Consider the following 16,627-nt stretch of genomic DNA (forward strand, 5'->3'; position numbering starts at 1 on the left):
ACTAACCAGAGTCCTTCACCAACCCCAGAGACATCTAAATTCCAACAAATCAGGGAGACCTCAAGGGCCCAAAGGAGAAACTGAGGAAAGGTAGAAAGGACAGAAGAAGCAGAGTGAGAGCCACAGACACCAGCCTCCACCGAATCAATGACCTGAGGGAGAAACAGATTGTGTCTGAGTTTCGATAGATGCTGGTGTGGTGGATCTGGCATGCATAAAAATCTCCACCAAAGAGGGGAGCCATCGACCCCCGCCAGGACAGAGCAAGCACAACACCTCAGGGCCCCCCAGGCCGCGGCAGCGCCAAAGGACGACCCCCGGGCCCCGCAGGGGCCACCGGCCGGAGAGCAAACCCAGGAGCAGGAGCGCCCCCCACCCCAACGCGGCCCGCGCCCCCAACCCAACGCAGCAGGACGGGGCACTGCAGGCCCACCAGGCACCCCACCGGCCCACAACCACCCCTCCCCCCCGCCCCCCATCCCCCCCGCCATCCACCCCAACCCAGCACCCCCAGCACCCCCACCACACCCCCAACCAAGCCGCCCCCACCAACCGGGGACCGCAGCACTGCTCCATACTGCGGCCTGCCCCAACCGATGACCCCCCCCCCCCCCCCAATTGTGTGGTGCATTAAAATTGGAGGGGAGCTGCAGGGCGGAGACGGTGTCTCCACCCTACCCCACTCCCCCCCAAAGTGTGTTATGTGCCCTCTATGTCTAAAATGTATTGTGCTTAAAATGTATTGTGCGAAGGTGGATGTTTTTGATGCCGTGCAAGGCGGGCACTGGGCAGGCCTACGGTAAATTGTAACGCGTGGTAGTGCCAAGCCCATTGTTTTTCTCTTTGTCTTAATGCGATACACTGTATTTTCTACCATTGTCCCAATACTTTTGTCCATATAACGTTTAGCCCAAGGGTTGTGGGTTCCCTAGCCCTACAAAAGTGAGTGTATTATTATTTTATTATTTGCAATTAGAGACTCGTGTCTTGTCATTAACAAGAAAAGTCTAGCTGATAGCTGTTACACTTTGAATGTCACCACCAATTAAATGTGAACTTGCAACCATAACAATCATTGTGTTTCTATTTTGAAAATGCCAAGCGCATCTAATTGGGCTTTTAATTCTCGCAAATGCCAGCCAATTGTACTGATTTTTCCTTTTGTCTGGTGCCGTACAGGCTTCACTTGCAGAAGTTCAGACAACCACTGGATGTGAAGCTTAGATGATGGATGTGATGGAAACAAAGGCGTGTGGGGAAGTAGAAGTCGGCGTCTACCGCCATACGGCGTCCCCGCTCGGCTGATTCCACCGCCTGCGTGTCGAACCCAGGCAGCGATGAATGCGGCCGACGACCTGAACCTCTCCTTTCTGTTGGAGCACGAGCGGGATAGCATCCTGAAGGTGCTGCAGAAGGACGAGAAGCTGAGGAAGCGAGAGGAGAAGAGGATACGGTGAGAATGTTACTTCACTCTCACCATGGGCTGAACTAGCTCGAGCTTGGTGTCCAAAGTATGGCCCGGGGGCCATTTGCGGCCCACCATCTATTTTTCAGCGTCCTGCGTCACATACTATAAAATGATTTATTGTCGGCTAAAATAATAATACAATTTATTTCAAAACCCTGTGCTGAATTAAAGACAATTCATTTTAGAAGCAAAAATAGTCTACTCTACTTTCTGCTATGCGTCAAGGTCCGATTTATGAAGATAACATATTAATGATCCTCAAGTAACTGTTTTAATAATGGTCAGCTGCAGTGTGATTTTGTTTTGGTGATGAATGTGGAGAAGGGATTCCATTGCTGTTCATTGGGATACACGTCCGAAATCTTAAAAATTCCTTAACTTTTTATTGAAAGAATCTATTGAAAAGACATAAACAATATATAATTGCTTGATTGATTGATACATTAAAGTCATTTTTATCTTAAAGTGGCCCTTGCATCCATCCATTTTTCTCTATGTGGCCCTCAAACAAACAAAGTGTGGACACCCCTGGTTTAACCTGGTTCTCAGAATAAATTGGTCATTGTGGTGGCAGAGATTGGAAATAATTTTTAGAATCATGTAGAAAACGAAGTAAAAATAATTTCAAATTTTAATTTGCCATACTGTATTCATTAGTTCGAAATTCCTATGACCTTGATGTCCCCCCCTTGTCCAGGAAGTTGAAGAACGAGCTGCTTGAGATCAAACGCAAAGGCCCCCGGCTACCGCGGGAGTCGGCGGAGCGTCAGTGCGCCCGCTGCGTCAAGACGCTGGGCCTAATCTTCGACCGTGGCGAACTATGCGACGAGTGCCAGCTGCGCGTGTGCAGCGAGTGCCGCGTCTCCACTCCAAGGCAGCGCCAATGGAAGTGTAACGTGTGTGCTAAGATCTCGTAAGTGACCATTAGACCACTGCGTGTGTGTGTGTTTGTGTGTGTGTGTGTGTGTGTGTGTGTGTGTGTGTGTGTGTGTGTGAAGGCCTTCAGGTGCTTCAAGATGATCTTCTAGCATGGGGCTCACCAACCTGTTTGAAACTCATCATCATCACATTATCATCATAAGGGGCATCGCACTTGTATACGCATAATACATCTACAACATCATCTTCATTACATCATCATAAAGGACATAGTGACCGCATAAAACTTTGCACACTAAGAGTGGCTAAAATGGCTAAAACATCATCATCATCATTATCATTATCATCACATTACCATGATAAGTGACATAGCAACTGTATATGTATAATAAATCCATAACATAATAATCATTACATGATCATCCCAAGGGTCATAATAACTGCATACAACTTGGCAAACTAAGATTGGCTAACGGCTAAAACATCATCATCACATTACATCATAAGGGACATAGCAATTGCATATACGCATAACAAATTCATAACGTCATCATCATCATTACATTATCATCATATTGGACATAGCAACTGCATAAAACATAGCAAATTAAGATTGGCGACACGATTGAAAATAAACCAGAATTTTCAGTACGACTCTTTGTCTCACCAATTGGCCTTTTCCGTTTTCTGAAGATCACCCAAGAAGAACTTTTTTTTTTTTTTTTTGCTCGCTTGTGGGCTTACATGTTCATAAATTGTTATTGGTCAATGCTCAATCACATACATGGCCGAGGCATGTTTTTTTTCATTGTGTAATTAAGATGTAAAATGAATAGTGGTCAAAAGAATTGAACCACTGTGCAAACTCAAAAACAACAATACAATAAAATACTGAGCTGAAGTTTCCTGAGATTTACTGGATGGTTTTGTCTCTTTTTAACGTTATCTATGTCTAACTGATGATCTTAGTCATAGATCTTCACAGTTCTTAGTTGTTGTGCGCCGCTCTCGATGAGCCTGTTGTTTCTGTTGTGTGCGCAGGGAGTTGAAGGTGGTGACAGGCGAGTGGTTCCTGGAGGAGCGATCAAAGCGCTTTGAGCACAAACTGTTGAGCAGTGATGTGGTAAAGCAAACAATCCTGAGCAGCCCGACAGGTGAATTTCACTCGTGCGCTAATGCATCTTATATGACCTTTTCTAAACCACGTCCATCCTCCACGTGTTTTGTCCCAAGCCACGGAGGATAGAAAATCCCCAGAGAACTTGAATCTCCGTCCTGAGGCTGGGAGGGTCGGCGCACCGAAATCCAGCAGGAGTTCCAAGCATCTTGTGGATGGACTGAGAAAGAGAGGGTAAAATTGACATTGTTTGCTTTGGTTTTCAATGTGAGGAGTGAAGTCAGGCTACGTTCAAATCTTGCTTTGCTAACTGATATTCTGGCAAACATGCTAACTAAGCGACCAATTAGACGACTAATTAACCAACCAATCAAATAACTTACCTTACAGCTAACTTAGTGATTGACTCACTGCCTGACACTGACTAGCCAATCTAAATAATAGTAATAATTCTCAATATTGTATGTGCTTCCCGTACCCACTAGTCTGCACGTGTATGCGTTTGTGTGTTGATGACAGGAGGATGAGGATGGATAAAGTGGGCAGCAGACCCCCGAGGTCGGAAAACGGCATCGGTGGCTCCAACATCAAATCCGCATCGGACGGAGACGCTCACAGCGTGCGAAGCGTTTACTCTGCTCCAAGTTATCATTCAAACAGGTGCTGAAAATGATGGCAACTTTAGCTTAGCGAACGCCTTAGCGCAAATGCTGTATGCGGGGTTTGACTTAAAAGTGGCATTTTACTTCTTCCTGTCACTCATGTCTCATAGCAAAGGCAGCGGCGCCTCCGAGACGCCAACAGCGCTATATAATCGACGATCCAAAACTCCTGACAGATACTCCACTGCCAGCAGCAACCGGAGGGTCAGGGTTAGCCAACGCACACGGAAACAGACAACCATGGCACTATCCTGGTTCATTTGTTATAACGGCTATCTTGTTTGTAGCCTGACGGAGCGGAGAGTGTTTCCAGCTTCCATTCCAGCGGCGGCGTGCCTGAGAAGAAAGCCGCAGGGAATCATGGCACTCCGACCATTTCTGTGTCCCAGGCTTCGGTATCATCGGGTCGGTACTGTCCACACGGTCTAATGAGATCCCATACAAGTTTTATTTTATAAACAGTTCAAGTAAAATGATGCGGCGCAGGCGATAAACCAGCACAATAAACACATTGTTAAACAGACACTTGTATCCCCTCCAGTAACAGCTGCTGCTATGAAGTGTGCGCAGTTCCTAAGTAACCTCAGCAGCCTATAAAAAGAGGCTGTAAAAGGTGCATCCGTGCATATCACTTATATTTATAGCGCACCAATTCTGCCCAAGCACCTATTGTAGAACATCTTGTCAGGATGTCTCAAGTGCTTATTGACGTCACACCGTGGTCAAAAATGGACACCGACAACCCTCCAGATAATTTTGTTGTAGTTCGTCTTAAATGGTGCAAGGTTGTGGTTTTTTTTTAGATCTTTGAAAAGACACAGGCACATCATAATATTCTCCAATCTAAATGTAATCAATTTAAATTAGGGGTGTCAAAATTTGTGTGTACATTTTGAGTTAAATTTAAGTTCCTTTAATGCCACTCATTTTTTAAAGGTGCGATTAATGACCCCCGCTTACTTGGAGAGCCTGTACTGGGGGAAAAGTATTTGAGCAGTAACAAATTTAATAATAATGCAAATATTTGTGCAGACTGGGGTCAAGTTGTATTTTACAATTTTAAAAATGAGCAGAATTTCACAAGTTACTTCATGTTAAAGATGAGATCGCTCTTAATATGAAAAGAGAAATGCAATGAGCTGTCACCAATGTCTTACAAATGCAATTATGCCATCTAGGGGCAGAAAAATGACCTCAACACAAATCAATATCACACTTGTTTTTTTGCAGTACAGTGCATCTTTTTGATTTTAACTCAATTTTATGAATTATTATGAAATTATTGGCACTAAAAGACATAGCCATATTTCAATTTTTTTCCACTTTTATGTTAACAAGAGTATAAAAACTAAGGAAACAAATATAAAATTTGCGATTCATTGTAAGTTAGCTATTGAAGTCATGCGATTAAAAATTCGCCTGACACCCCTAATTTAAATATTCCCAGTCTAGACTAAAAGGTTTGAATCATAGCTCATGAACCGATCTCAATAACACAAAATCTGCTTTCAAAGATTTCGTCACAGGCGTCCAGCAGGGTTCAATCCTGGGTCCAATTCTGTTCTGCCTTTATATAAATGATCTACCATCTGTGTGCCAAGGCTACAAGGTTATTATGTATGCAAATGATATAGTGATTTTTGTGAATATATAATTTTTAGATGAAGTCTCTTAATCAGATGTTTTTATTCTTTGATTTCAATATTTATCATTAAGGCTTCTTCTATTCTTCTTTTATCAATCAGATCACAGTCGCTCCGAGATGGACCTTTCGGCTGCAGGTTCCGAACACAGTGACGACACCTTCAGCCTCAGGAGCCGCTCTGTGCCTGGCCTCAATGAGACAGTAAGTGGCATCGTTAATGTGCAAATGTTGATATGAAATGTTGAATTGTCTCATTGACTTTATGGAAGCTAGCTGTACACACACACACACACACACACACACATCTGCATCTGTCTTCACATTCAATATGACGTTCCACAGGAGTTGTCCGACCAGGACGCCGAAGAAGACATCGACGCCCTGATGTCGGCCCACAGTCAGACGGCAGGGCGCCACCTCAGCAACGCCGTGTCCACGGTAACAACACAAACTGGCGCTAACCTCACCTGGTGGGGAAAGCGTGTGTGTGTGTGTGTGTTTATGCAGCCTCGTGGCGCAGCGCAAACATGCGCAACACCTGTTGTGTGTGTGTTGACTGTGTAAATAGGCAGGGAACGTTCAGGCATCACAAAGACAATTCTGCTGCTGAACATACACAAGACAGCTAACTCAACATTATTGTTTTATGATATGATAACGTTGATGGTGGCGTGTCTGAGATACACACCTTACAGTACATTGATTAAAGGTGTGGGTGGAGGATGTGGTCAATCGTAATACAAACAATGAACACACAGGACCGAATATTTTAAAGCAGACAAATAAAACCATAGTCAAATAAATGTTTAATTTTTAAAGTTTATATTTTGTAAAGTTACAATATTACAAGAAATAAGTTTTTTTTTAAATAAAACATTTGTCATTGCAATTACATGTAACATATTACAGTATTTTTTTTAAAGAATAATGACAACAACAAAAAAATCACAAACGTACTGTCATTTTCATCATCATAAGTTTTGTTTTCACCAATTTCCATATTGCACAGTATCTATCACCACACAACAATCAAAATTAGATAAATGTGAATTAAATGAGAAACCTTGCCTCACTTTGAAAATGTTTCATGGAAAACACAAGGTTCCACTATATTACATTTTGTGATAATAAAGCTTTTAGATTACAACCAAAGGTTATTATGTCCTGGGAACAAAGTTGTATTATTAAAAGACAACGTTTGACTATTACAAGGAAAAATTCTTCTTTATTTAGAAAAACAAGCTTAATTTCTGTCAAGAAAATGTTAGTAGGGTTTTTTTCAGAAATTATTTTTCAAACATAATGGCATTTTCCTGAAAAATATTCCCAATGTTCATAAAGTCATTAGAGGAAATTTTTCATTTTAAGTCATAATTTTATCGGAATAAAATTCTAATATTACAAGAATGAAGTTAAGAAAACAAAGTTAGGTTTTTCTTTTGAGAACATCTGATTTATTTCTAGAAAAAATAATGTCGCAAGAAAAAAGTTGTAGTATTACAAGAAAAAGTTTCAGTCTTATGAGGAAAAAAAAAAGCAGTTGCATTATTTGGACCAGAAAAAGTGTGAATAAAATATAGTGATATTTGGTGGAATTTTATTTTGTCCTTTTAAAGTCATAATAAAGTGATGATCCAACCAGAAAAAGTCATGTTAAAAGAAAGTCATCATCGTATTAAAATTAAATCTTAAATCTTAAATCTATTTCTATATTTGTACAACCACGCAACGTCACTTGCTTTTAAACTGTCTCCAAAAAAGTTTGTTTTAGTTTATTAAAAAAACAAGTTTTAACTTATGATTAAAAATGTTTAATTGAGTAAATATTATCATCAGGTTTGTAACTGAACAGCAAATACTCCACAATACTAACATTAGCATATGAGATGGTTAGCATGCAATAATATTGTGAGTAATAGCATTTCCCTTAGCATTTTCATCAATCCATACCCCCACACAATTCTTTATGATCCGTATAAGTAATAGAAATAATATTTTAAGCATATAGCAGTGCAACTATATGGACGTAATGTGATATGATGGATGAAGCTGAGCAAACACGATGAAGGAAGTGGCCTTCAATTTGATTATGTGCGCTCATGCTGATTTCACGGCCAATTCCGGACGAACTGTAATCTCTGTAGCTTGGCTCTGATAATCGCCATGGTAACCGAGTGTCATGTTGTTCCTGGATGTACTGCCGGCGATCTCTGCAGCCCATCCTCGGGGGCCCCGGAGGGCTGATGGTGGCGGTGGGGGTTGCTTCTGCTTCATTTCCGTCACTTCTACTGACAAATGTCAAAAAGGCTCAGTTCTATTCTCTTTCTCTTTTTTTTCTCTTCTTAACCCTGTGCTAGTCTTCCACTCCTGCCTCAGAGAGGAGGTGGGCCTTCCTCAATGTTCCCGACTCAGACGCTGAGACAGTAAGACTCACGCTCCACTTTTTCCAATCTATAGTGCAATGTGTGGCATATACAGTATACAATAAAAGGGTCATATTCCTTGTTTATGTATTTTGTATACAGTAAACTTCCAGGAAGGAAAACAGTATAAAAGGGTTAACAAAAAGTTGTTCTTAAGTTTAGAAAATGGAAAGTGGTCTTTACTTAGCAACTAGACTAGGTGCAATTTCTACAGAAATTGTGTGGCAATGCTGAAAGCAGAATGCTAATAGCTGAATGCTAATAGCTGAATGCTAATAGCTGAATGCTAATAGCTGAATGCTAAGTTGAATGCTTATAAAGGAAATTGAAAGATAAATGAAGTGAAAATTACAAAGTATTAATTGTAGTTGAAAGATAAATGAAAACAATAACACCTGAACTGCAATCTGTCCAAGGTGGAATTCGAACCATCTCCTACTGTTCACTGGTCAAAGCTCTGCTGCACTAGCTGAAGCATTGTCTAAGCAGGGTTTGAACTAAGGTCTTCCGCATGCTTTTAATCATTTCAGTGAAATTATAAAGCATTTCCTGATATGATAGTCAATTGGTTAGCATGTAATCACTTAGCATAATTGCCATGGATACATTTGCTATGTACAGTCAGAGGTGAGATTTGAACCCGTGACCTCCTGGTTACTGGACAATGCATTTTGCCAAGTACGCTACTGAGCAGTATAAGCAAGCTGGTGATAATGATCAATTGGCGTGGAAAGTGGGACTTAGAAAAAGTTCAATGTCAGTCCCATTGAAAATAAATTTGGAAAAGTTGATATTTAACGTTAAATTGTGCCAATACTGTAAGTAATGTGAAATCAGACGACATACAGGCGTGAATTCTTGAAGTTGAAATCCGAACGGTGTACATCGGAAGTATCATGTGGGAGTTGTTTCTCAGCAAAAAAAAGTGAGGAGAATAAAAATCACAATCAGGACATCAACAACGTCATCTCACCTTCTCTCCTCTCTCCCGTCCTTCTGCGTCTTCGTGGCGCCCTCGGAGCCATGATGAACCTGTGCCTCTCTTGTCTGCGCCCACCAGAGTAGCATCAGCAGTATGATGAGCATGTACAGCGAGACGGGTGACTATGGCAACGCCCGCGTCAGTGGCGAGATCCTGTTGAACATCAGCTACAGCTACAAGACGGGCGCTCTCAACGTGCTGGTCAAGGAGTGCCACAACCTGGCCACGGGGGACGAGAGGAGGCAACGCACTGACGCGTGAGGTCACACACAACACATACCAGGCAGCAACACTTCACTATGTTAGTGTGAGGTGAGCATGTGGCTGCTATTGAGTAGAAAACTGTTTGCAGTTTTCAAACTCCTAGCAAGATTTGAAAGTAGCATCAACTCCAACCAATGGAGTGATAATTTTTTATTTTTTTTTTAAAGGGGAACTCAAGTCACGGTAATCTAATTAATATGGTGTTTGTGGAATATGAATTAAGCAACTAAATCCACCTGTTTTTATCCATCTGTGGTGGCGACCATTTTGTCACTTGCTTTTGACTGAAAATGTCGCCACAGTGCTTAAGGGCTCAGCTTGTGAAGTCACATGACCAAACCCAGCAAACAGGTAAGCTGCAAGTCACATGACCAAACTCAGGAAATAGATGAGCTGTGATTGGTTGTCACCTGAGCCCTTAGGCACTGTGATTTCATCATTATTCGACAGCAAGTGGCAAAATGGCCGCCCCCTGAGTTGGATAAAAATAGTGGATTTTTCTGCTTAATTAAAAATCTACAAAGTCAAAATATTAATCATAATGCCATGTTTAGACTGGTGGGGGGCGCATAGAACATATTGTAAAGAAAACTTTTGACGTGCCTTCCCCTTTAATATTAACTCATTCACTGCCATTGACGGCTATAGATGTCAAAAATTCATTTTAAATATCTCTACTAGTTTAACATTTTTTCCACTTTTGTTAACAAGAGCTTGAAAACCTAGATTTTTTTAATTGTACATTTAGAACAGATATAAAATTTGTGATTAATCGTGAGTTAACTAGTGAAGTCATGCGATTAATTACAATTAAAAAAATAGAATCACCTGACGCCCCTAATTTTAAGGATCTTTTATTTTATTTTTTTAAATCGCGTCAGTTTTTTTAGGTTTTCATACTCTTATTAACAAAAGTGGAAAAAGTGGAAAATTAATAGAAATATTTTAAAGGAATTTTTGACGTCTATAGCCGTCAATGGCAGTGAATGAGTTAATAATCGGTGTTTCCCTAGTTAGTTCGATTTATTATTAACCTGGGATTAGTTCATGGTAAGGATTAATGGTTAGGGTTAAGGTAATATCCGGCTTTGGACGTTGAGTGCCCCTATCCTGCATGTTTTAAATGTTTCCCTCCTCCAACTCAACTGATTCAAATGATAAGCTCATCAGCAAGTTCTGCAGAATATTGATACGATATCACTTTTAGACAGTCACAATCACATTAGGTCATATTTTTGGTACATCCAAAAATATATAGTGGCCGTGCTTGTTTCCTGACAGCTACGTGAAGACGTACCTGCTGCCGGACATGTCGCGTCAAAGCAAGAGGAAGACCAGCATAAAGGCCAACAGCATCAACCCTGTTTTTAATGAGAACTTGAGGGTGTGTGCATTTCATCAACTTCGATTTTTTGGTTCACTTCAAAACTGAATTGTGTCTTCTTCGTTGGTGTAGTATGTTATCAGCCACTCGCAGCTGGAAACGCGCACCCTGCAAGTGTCTGTGTGGCATCACGACCGCTTCGGACGCAACAGCTTCCTCGGGGAAGTAGAGCTGTCTTTTGACTCCTGGGAGTTCGATTCCCAAATAGATGAGTGGTTTGGTCTGCAGCCCAAGGTAACAACTCCACTCCTTGAGACTTCTCACTATGGAGTACCAAAAATAATAAATAAAAATGGATATAAAAATATAATTCAAAAATAAATATAAATGGAAAAAATATATATATATTTATAAAGAAAAGTAAAAATAAATACAAAAATCAAAATTGTGACTTAAAAAAATAAATATAAAAATAAATGTGGATTTTTTTTTTTAAAGTACACAAATAGATTTAAATATCAATCAATAAATAAAAAGGCTTTGCTCTCATATTTATTTATTTCATGTGCAGACGCTGTCAGCATGAAAATGCATCATGAAATGTTATTCAAATGAGGGGGCGGTCCTAGGCGCATCTCAGTTTGCCAAAATATAATTCTATATATTCATTTTTGTATTTATTTCCACATTTATTTTTATATTTATTTTTATTTTTTGAATCTAGTTTAAAAATAAATAATAATTTGTACTTTTATTTATTTATTTATGTATACATTCATTTTTGTATTTATTTCCACATGTATTTTTATATATTTTTTTTAATATCTTTTTTTTTAACATTTTTAAATTTATTTTTGTTGTTTTTATCTCCATTTATATTTATATTAAATTTTTGAATTATATTTTTATATCCGTTTTTATTTTCACATCCATTTATTTATTTATTTGGCAGTTTTTGGTCCTCCATACTTACTTCGTTATGTGCAAAATGTACAAGTGACGACGTATTTGTGCAGCTGGAGAGCAACATGGACGCCGCCATGCAGTACAAGGGAGAACTGACTGTTGTGTTGAAGTACATTCCTGCAGAGAAGAACCTCATGCTGCCTCTGGACCAAGTACAAGGTATATTCACAACTATAGTGGTGCCTTGAGATACAAGTTCAATTTGTTTCATCGCCACACGCTTAGCTCAGAACAATGCGGCCATATTAGTAGGACAAAAGATGTGTTTTTTAGTGCTGTCTGCTTCCTTCAGTGAAGAAAGGCTTCCTGAAGGGCAAGAAGAAAAGCACCTTCACACCACCCAAAGGGGGCATGGTTGAGCTGCTAGTCAAGGGGGGCAAGAATTTAACTGCTGTCAAGTCTGGAGGGTCGTCTGATCCTTTTGTCAAAGGGTGAGATAATAATCACACTTATTACTATTAAAGTTGTCGTGTTCAGTCAATGTGTTGTATTTCCTCGTGTGCAGTTATCTGCTCCCGGACAGCCAGAAGTCCACTAAGCACAAGACGGCGGTGGAGCGGCGCACGGTGAACCCGCAATGGAATCACACTTTCACCTACTGCGGTCTGCAGCCAGGAGACCTCAACAATGTGTGTCTGGAGCTCACCGTGTGGGACAAGGAGGCGCTGGCCAGCAATGTCTTCCTGGGAGGAGTCAGGCTGGGGGCCGGTACAGGTGTGTACAAGAGTGCAATAGGACACCAGCATAGCTGAATGCAAGGCACCGTCCATTCCTCCACCCCTAATTTTTAGATTACATCATCTGTTGATGACCCAGGTCTAGGCGCGGTCTGATGAGATCTAATACATGAAAGCACAGACTTCCGCCAAGGTTGAAATGCTAACAATAATCAAAAAAGCATTTACTTAGAGTACAGGGGGTAATGTAAGATGCCATGATAAAAAAACAAAAAACATATTTGTGTCATTAGTTTGAATCATCATGTGGTGCGACCAAAAAGAAATGACCAATTTGGGCCTTTTATTTTGAAATACATTTAAAGACAGGAGTTTGTATCATCAACAAGACAGTCAAGATTACACATGGGAGCAGCTATCAGGTTTGTTCTGACTCACAACTATGTAAAAACGTTTTAGCAACTGATATGTTGTGGTCAAATTTGGACATCATGTGGTAGGACCTGAAAAAAAACAAATATGTATTTTCATTATAATTTTAATTGTGTGGCTAGCTTGCTTGTTTTGCTGAGAAGGCTAATTCAGTGCTTCTGCAGGTATCTGGTAATTTTTTGCCACTATGTGGCATTTGTGTTCCATGTTGGACGGAACAGTGCATTTTTCTTTTCAAATTCAAAACATTTGTATTGTAAACATTAATTGTATTTAAATTTGTACTGCCTCTGGATGTCATATTTAATGCTTTTTGATGTAATTTAAGGCCTTAAATTTAGCTGCCCGCATTTACTGACTTTTAAAGCTTTTTAACTAATTTACTGCCATTGACGGCTATAGACTTAAAAATTAATTTGAACTATTTCTATTAGCTTAACATTTTTTTCCACTTTTGTTAACAAGAGTATGAAAACCTAGAATGTTTTATTGTACATTTAGAACAGATATAAAATGTGTGATTAATCATGCGTTAACTAGTGAAGTTATGCAATTAATTACAATTATAAATTTTAATTGTACCTAATTTTTAATTTTTTTTTTTCTTTTCTTAGAATTTATTTTTTTTTTAATCTTTTCTTTTTAAAAAAGAAAGAAAAAAAACGATTATTAAAAATCTGTATGTTTATTTGCTTTTACATTTCATTGGTTAGTAAGCTACTTACTTCCTGGTTCATGGAGGATGATGAAGAGGATGGCGCCATTTCGGGTTCTTGTGATGAAAAGAGCGATTCCATTGTGGCAAAAGCAAAACATGACAGGACATCATTTCCATCTTGAAAAGTTCCATGCTGACTCCAAAGTTGAAAAATCAAGATTAATTAATAAAAAAAATATTTTTTGGTGAAAATATTATAAAGCTACAGGTTTGTTTTGTACTTTTATGACGATTGATTATGGGGTGGGGAGGTGGTTGGTATGGTTCCATCTTGAATCAAATAGCAAAAAAGGAAAATGGTTTTGCTATCTAGCGTTATTTATTATTTATATATATACAAGCAGCATACTAAATAATGTGACTCAGGAATTAAGTAATTTTTTTGAAGTTTCCAAGCATCATACTGTAAAAATGTAATCATAGAGTTTGCCTGGGTTCGTACAGTTGATCAATGTTCCGTCGAGTAAGTTGTGAAAACGTAATCAACTCACATCACTCCCGTAACACAATAAGCCCTTTTTGTTTTTTTTCTCTACTCGTCCCCTCAAGGCACAAGTTACGGGAACGAGGTGGACTGGATGGACTCCTACGGGGAGGAGCAGCGGCTGTGGCAGCGCATGATTGAAAATCCAGAAGTCCCCCAGGAGTGTACGCTCATGCTGAGGTCCAGCATGCGAAAGTGCACCACATGCACCGCATGAGCCCGAATGGATTACAAAACACAAGACATGTTTCCACCAGGTCGTACAGTAAAACCTCATCCGGCTTGTATTCGGACCATGTTGCACAACTCGGAATCAAACTCGATAGTCTGTCGCACAATTGTTTTTTGTTTTTGACACAGAACCTGTGAAAGGCGGGATACTGCCACATCTGTGTGCCCGAACGTTAACGTTGAAAAAAATTAATTTAAGCACAATTACCCGCCAAGAAAACAGATTTCTTAAAGATCGTGTAAAGTGAATCCAGAGATCCAAACAGTACGTTGCATACGTCATGTTTCAAGACTGAGAAAAAAAAATAGTACTGAAGTGATAGCTGGACTTGCCATCTGGCATACAAGGCAGATGCCCGGTGGGATGGCGTCTTTTGGGGCCAATTATTTATTACTGTACCCAAGAGACCCGCCCACAATTTAGAGGAAGCAGTCCATTAATCCTTTACAATATGGACAGCAAACAGTTAACGCCTGCTTGGACTATGTCTAAATACTGTCGCAGATGAGCTAATACGATTTTGATGAATTTGATCTTGGCACAGGCAGACAGATTCTCAGCCTGACGGAAAATAACTATTTTTTTAAATTATTATTCCCACTTTACAGGGACTTTAAAACAAGAACATAGCTATCCTCAAAAACCTCCAATCACGTCTTAAAAGTAGTGTATTTAACTGCTAATTGTACTGCTTGGTGGAAACGGGCCAAAAGAACGAGAGATGCTAAGCGAAGAAACACCATTGACATTATAAGAAAGGAAAGCATCTCCTTCCGGTCTCACTTTTCCTCCCCAGTGTGGAACAACCGGTCATGCCTTACCCTCGGATCCGAACGTGACCCAAATGCCCTTTTGCCCCCGCCAAAACATCTTAAGGAAACACGATGCAGTGTTTGATGTAGATGGGATTCATGTTCTGAATCATTTTGTAGCTATGGCTAACCGAGACTTTTTTTTTTATATATATACAATATATGAATCAAAGCACTGATAAATGGTCTGATGTGAAGCACATCATTTCAAGTACAATGAGTGAAAGTGTCTGTTTTATCATAGCTTCAAAGTGATTTTTCACCATTTAGCTTGGATAACGGCATTCCCTATTGCTAAGCTAGCTTTCCATTTCTAAAAAGCTCTTTAGCACAATAGTAAAGCACCTCCGACAAATGCAAATACAGTGGTGCCTTGATTTACAAGTGCCCCATCTTAGGAGTTTTTCAAAGTTATGAGCAGTCGCTTTTTTTGATTGATTGATTTCTCTTTAGCTTTGTATAAGCTAATTTGGTACAACCAAGCTTCGGATATGCTGCTACTCAAGTGAGTTTATTGAATGGGGCAAAAAGTCAAATGACATACAAGTACAAATGAGAACACTCACTGTTTTTTGACTGGAATGGATTCATGGGCGATTTGATACATGACTGGTAAGTCAAGGTATAACTGTACAACGTTTGGGACCAAAGTTGTAGACGAATCAGACCATCCGTGGACGTGTTGTTGTCATCATCTTAGCTTGCTAATGTTAGCATTTAGCACCACTGTGCCTAATAAGCACAAGCTCACGCAGCGCAGTCTAGCTAGCATGATTTAGCCTCTTCTCGACCATTAAATTGGATAGATTATAATTTTTTGATAAATATTTATTTGATGACATTCCATGCCTGCTTTGATTAAAAAAATACAGTATATCTGGCAAAAGTAAATGTTGTACCTGACTTCCAGCTTTGGCGTAAATGTAGATAACACTGTATCAGTGTGACCAGTTAGCCGCATGCTCGTTGAGGGAAATATGAACAAAAGAGCACACAGGAAGTTGAGCACTGATAACCACATCATTGGCTGGCTCTGATGGTGGCGCTTCCATCTGACGGGCTCGCCACTCACAGAAAACATGTCGCCAAATAAACGCTGTATAAGCATTTTCCCATGTGTGTGCGTGTCATAGCATAGCATTCCTGCACTACTAGTGCTACGAATACATGTAGGCTACAACATGATTTTAGATGACAAGCTAGTGCAATACCCGCCTGCTGACTTTTGATGTACAGCATGTGTAATCTTGTGTGTCATGTTTCCAACGTGTCCTACCTATTTCATCTCGTTGCAAAAATATTTTGAAAATAAAAATGAAAACCTTTATACATATTGTTTCACTGCATGTTATTTGACAAAGTCAAACCACATATAGAAAGACGAGTTTGAAAAAAATAACAGTTGACCTTAACTCATTCACTACCATTGACGACCATAGACGTCAAAAATTCATTTGAACTATTTCTATTAGTTTCACATTTTTTTCCACTTTTGCTAACAAGAGTATGAAAACATAAAAAAAAATATGTACATTTAGAAAA

General features: G+C 39.7%; 1 protein-coding gene across 4 annotated transcripts in view; it reads left to right on the top strand.

Annotated features, from left to right (window-relative positions):
• sytl5 (synaptotagmin-like 5) overlaps window positions 1–16,414 on the top strand; it is a 30,274-nt gene extending 13,860 nt beyond the window's left edge. For 2 of the 4 annotated variants that reach the window (XM_077580471.1, XM_077580472.1), the window contains exons 2-18: window positions 1,180–1,453; window positions 2,166–2,381; window positions 3,389–3,501; window positions 3,581–3,698; window positions 3,984–4,124; window positions 4,237–4,336; window positions 4,414–4,531; window positions 5,872–5,972; window positions 6,114–6,209; window positions 8,129–8,194; window positions 9,255–9,433; window positions 10,722–10,824; window positions 10,897–11,058; window positions 11,781–11,889; window positions 12,023–12,161; window positions 12,236–12,444; window positions 14,107–16,414. In XM_077580471.1, coding sequence (XP_077436597.1) covers window positions 1,338–1,453; window positions 2,166–2,381; window positions 3,389–3,501; window positions 3,581–3,698; window positions 3,984–4,124; window positions 4,237–4,336; window positions 4,414–4,531; window positions 5,872–5,972; window positions 6,114–6,209; window positions 8,129–8,194; window positions 9,255–9,433; window positions 10,722–10,824; window positions 10,897–11,058; window positions 11,781–11,889; window positions 12,023–12,161; window positions 12,236–12,444; window positions 14,107–14,258 — 2,238 coding nt within the window. In that variant the 5' untranslated portion in view covers window positions 1,180–1,337 and the 3' untranslated portion in view covers window positions 14,259–16,414. The remainder of the gene's footprint in view (window positions 1–1,179; window positions 1,454–2,165; window positions 2,382–3,388; window positions 3,502–3,580; window positions 3,699–3,983; window positions 4,125–4,236; window positions 4,337–4,413; window positions 4,532–5,871; window positions 5,973–6,113; window positions 6,210–8,128; window positions 8,195–9,254; window positions 9,434–10,721; window positions 10,825–10,896; window positions 11,059–11,780; window positions 11,890–12,022; window positions 12,162–12,235; window positions 12,445–14,106) is intronic. The other 2 variants (XM_077580474.1, XM_077580475.1) reach the window with 2 other exon arrangements.
• Window positions 16,415–16,627: the final 213 nt, after the last annotated feature.

The sequence above is a fragment of the Vanacampus margaritifer genome, chromosome 11, assembly GCF_051991255.1.
Source record: "Vanacampus margaritifer isolate UIUO_Vmar chromosome 11, RoL_Vmar_1.0, whole genome shotgun sequence".
Lineage (NCBI taxonomy): Eukaryota > Metazoa > Chordata > Actinopteri > Syngnathiformes > Syngnathidae > Vanacampus > Vanacampus margaritifer.